Source organism: Pterocles gutturalis, unplaced genomic scaffold (assembly GCF_000699245.1).
Source record: "Pterocles gutturalis isolate BGI_N339 unplaced genomic scaffold, ASM69924v1 scaffold13030, whole genome shotgun sequence".
In the NCBI taxonomy this organism is placed as follows: Eukaryota; Metazoa; Chordata; class Aves; order Pterocliformes; family Pteroclidae; genus Pterocles; species Pterocles gutturalis.
In genome coordinates, this window is record NW_010140934.1 from 3986 (window position 1) to 8192 (window position 4207).

General features: G+C 60.9%; 1 protein-coding gene across 1 annotated transcript in view; it reads right to left on the reverse strand.

Annotated features, from left to right (window-relative positions):
- BCL9L (B-cell CLL/lymphoma 9-like) overlaps window positions 1-4202 on the reverse strand; it is a 4898-nt gene extending 696 nt beyond the window's left edge. The window contains exons 1-3 of the mRNA XM_010083858.1: window positions 2435-4202; window positions 1829-2089; window positions 2-551 (exon numbers count right to left, since the gene is read on the reverse strand). Coding sequence (XP_010082160.1) covers window positions 2-551; window positions 1829-2089; window positions 2435-4202 — 2579 coding nt within the window. The remainder of the gene's footprint in view (window position 1; window positions 552-1828; window positions 2090-2434) is intronic.
- Between the last annotated feature and the right edge of the window lie 5 nt (window positions 4203-4207).

Genomic DNA, 4207 nt, shown 5'->3' on the forward strand with positions numbered 1-4207 from the left:
CAGCACCGATGCCACGCCGGGAAGCACAGGCGGGTAGGGCTCGCCGATCCGCGGGGGGATGTTCTTGCCCATCATGTGCTGCTGAGGGGGCATCTGGCCGGGCGGCTGGGAGGGAAGGTCCTCGGGCGGCAAGGGCATCCCTGGCGGGTAGTGCTGCTGCATCCCGGGGCCGCCCCCCCCGCCGGGGGCCATGGGCATGCCTCCGGCGGGAGACGGCATGGCGTTGTGGGGCTGCTGCATGCGGGGGAACACGAGCTGGTTGGAAGGAATCATCTGCGAGCTGTTGGGCACGGGGCCGCACTGCTGGTTCAACGAGTCCTGGGGCCCCGGGGGCAACATCATGGGGTTCTGGGGGGGCACGCCCGCCCCTGGCGCACTTGGGTGCATAGGAATGTTGGAGCCCAGAGGGTTCGGGGAGGACATCAGGGAGGTGGAGGGCGGTTCATGGGAGAGGGGTTGCTGACCAGGCAGGTTCATTCCCATGGGGCTCTGAGAGGATCCAGGCCCCCCAGAGTTCAAGTGCAGTTGATTTGGCTGATTCCCCGTCACGCCTAAGGAGAGGAAAAGAGAGAAGAGTTAACTCTACCCACAGACCTCCCAGGGCTGCAAAACCCCCACCCTGGCAGCCTGCCGAGCACTCCTGCTCAGACAGCCCTGAGTGTGGAGCGTGATGCTCAGTAAGACGGGCTTGCAAAGCACCAACATCACGAAAAAGTGCCCCAGACTCCAGCTCCCCAAGCCCGCCAGCAGCACAGAGCCATTCCAGCTTTCTCCAGTCCCACGCTGGATTTGTAGTTCCTTGCAGCCCACTGATTTTAGAGTCGCAGCTGGCTCTGCATGTTGGGACAGCTCCGCACCACGGTCTCAGCAGGGCTCTCAGCTGCCGGGAAGGCACCGAGCAGCGACCCTTCACCACTGCCTGCCTGCAGGGTTACCCATCCGGCAAGCCCCTGGGACCACACAACCTCGGGAAGCGAGGAGAAAAAAAGCAAGAGAATTGTCAGCCCAGCACAGGGAGGGAGGACTGCGCCCATCGGTACAGCAGAGCCATCGGTGCCTGCAGAGGGGTTCAGGTTAGGAGGGAGCCGAGGTGTTCGCATGCCTGAGGTCAACCTAAGTGACTCATCAGCAGTGAAAGAGTCAAAAAGTTCATTTTTCATTTTGAAAACTGCCAAAAATATTTATCAGGCAGCTCTAAACCCCTAAATCAAGTGGCACAGCATGCTGGAATTCCCCGTCGGGCTGGTCACCAAGTGACAAAACACACTCATTTGCCTAGCCATCCTCACGAGGGCTACTGGCTAGCGGAGCGTATCTGGCTGTCGCCTACTGAAATCAGAACTGTGCTACGACACAGCCTTGCCTGTGCAGGCACCTGGGCTCCAGTCAAAACCCCCGACTCCCCAGCCCTGCTCAGAGCAGCCCTGTCCTACTGCACAAGAACCCCAGGGCTCCAAGCAGCAGACCTCCGCCTGCAAGTCCTGGGCCCGAGGCAACTCCAAGAGCCATGAAAATCCAGGGCCAACACACCCGCACAGGGTAAAGGCAGTTCTGAAAACTTCCAGAGCTCGGGGAAGAGGGGTGCCTCAAATGCCAGACTGGCTCACGTCCTTCCAGACAGCACACCCAAGCCAAGAGCAGACAGACAGCCTGGGCACAGGGCGGAGAAGCAGCAAGCAGACTATTAGGAAGAGGGCAAAGTTAAGCTATTTGTCAGGGCAGCCAGTGGGAGTGCTCAGATCCTAATGCCTCCTCCACCCGGCGCCCCAGGCCCGCTGGCAGCCACGAGACGGTCCAACACCTCACAAGAAGCCCCAGGAGGACGTACCCGACATGCTTCCAGGTGGCAGCATGGGCCTGTCCGGCAGCAGCTCGTCATCAGAGGTGGCGATGGTTTTGATGGCATTGTGGTAGAGCGGTGTGGAGCTGGGCATGGCATACTTGGACATCTGGGACATCATCAGCGAGAGGGGGTTCTGGGAGGGGGATGGATCTGGAGAGGAAGTAAAAGGCATGTTGGGATTCATGGTGCTAGAGGTGTTACTGGCTGGGGCGGAAGAGCTGCTCCGAGGCCCAGATGGGAGAGAACCTGCAAGCAAGAGAGAGACCACCTTAGTACCACCCACGCGCCATGGCTTGCTCCCGTCTGACAGCAACGGCCAGAGGAGGCTGCAAAGCACAGAGCTGGCACAGCCCGGCACCCTCCGGGCTCCCAGGAGGCTCATGCGACAACCCCACTCCAGAACCGTGATGGACTTCTGCTTCAAACCACCCTGACTGCCCAGCACAGACACATCTTTTGGTGCCTGTGTCACAGAGCATGAGCAGCAGTCCTTTTTGGACTCCTGGGAAAAAAGACCTTCTCCAGGTGATGTAAGGGCACGGACAGGCATGCTCTCTAAAATCGAGCACACACACGCACTCGCACACCTACCCTGATCCAGTCCTCCCATGGAAGCAGAGTTCATGCTGAGACTCTGCTTGCTCTGGTTGACGCCTGGGCTGGGCATGGTGGCTTTGGGAGACGGCACCCAGCCAGGGGAAGGAACAGCCATAGAAGGGGACTTCAGGCGGCTGGGTGAGCCCGTTGGAGACCGGACGTTCAGCGAGGAGCTCATCACCTGGGGGGACTTGAGGGGCCCGGACTGGTTTGAAGGTGGCATGCTGACCATCTGCGAGGGCGTCTGGGGGGATTTGAGGTTGGCAGAGGGGGAGGTAACCAGTGGCGAGTGCACCTGGCTGAGGGTGGGAGATTTGAGGTGGCCCATGCTGGGGGAGTTCATCTGGCTGATGTTGATGGTGAGGTCAGAGGGCCGGCGGCCAAGCCCCCGGGCGGGCGCCGGGTGCATGTTGGCCAGGTTGCCCCCTTGCGTGGGACCGGGATTGGAGACCGGAGGCAGAGGGATGTGGCTGAGCCTGGTGGTGCCGCTGATGCTTCCCACGGGCATGGTGCCCTGCTCGGGGCTGAACACGTCCGAGCCACTGCCCATTTCCTGGGGCATGTTGGGGTAAGGCCCTTGCCCGCTTGAGAAGCCCTGCTGTCCCTGGTTGGGGAACTGGGAGGGAATCATCATTTTCTGGGGTCCCCCCAGCATTGCACTGCCATTGCCGTTCTGAGCCCTCGCCCTGGCCAGCTCCTCAGAGCTCATGGCCTGGTGAGCCATCATATCGGGGCCCCTCATCTTCTGCGACATCATCATTTGCTGCTGCGGGGTCATCTGGACATTGAGGTTCATGTTCATGTTCATGTTGACGTTCATGTTCATGTTGAGGTTGCCAGGGCCCATGGGTGCGTCCATGTCCCGAAGGCCTGACTGACTCATGGGGGGGCTCAGCATCCCCCGCGTGCCTGCAAACTCCATTCCCATCGGACCACTGCTCAGGTTGTCCCCTGTTATCTGCCCAGCAAACATGGACGGATCCATCTGCCTGTGAGCCTGTATCATCCTCTCCATTTCCATGCCCTGGCCCATGGAGCTGCCGGACATCCCCATGGGCCTCTGCATTGCCACGGGGCGTTTCTCCATCAGCTGATGCCGCAGGATCTCCTCCCTGGCACGGGGATTCATGAACCTTTCGGGGTCCCCTTGCCCTGATGGGTAGGGCAGGGTACCTTGCGGAAAGTTTCCAGGGCCTCCCATAGGAGGCATATCGTCGCTCCATCCCATGCCGGGCCTGACTGGCCTCTGCATGGCGTTCATGGGCCCAAGGGCGTCCAAGGGCATGTTCTGCATCCCTCCGAAGCCAGAGACTCTCTGTATTTGATTCCCAGGGAAGCGTGGCCCTGGGAAGGGTGGCCCTCCCCGCAGCTGCATAGGGTCCTGCACATCCATGGGTCCCCGCAGCTCGCCGCCCATCCCCGGCGGCCACTGCTCCCCAGGCTTGCTGTGGTAGGGTGGCGGGGGCCCACGCATCATCATGCTCCCCATCGACTGCGGGATCATGATCTCCTGCATGGGCCGGCCGTGGATGCTGATCTGCTCCTCTTTGCGTCGCTTTTCCTCGTAGTACTCTTCCTGCAGCTTCCTCCAGGCCACTTGCTCTAGCGTCAGGCTGTCCTTGTTCAGCCGCTGCATCATCATGTTCATCTGCTGCCCCATGTCAGCGCCCGGGTGGTGGGGCACCTCGTGCTCCAGGCTGGGCCCACCCAGGCTCTGGGTCTGGGAGATCATGGACTGCAGAGGCTCTTCGTACTTCTTCATGCTGG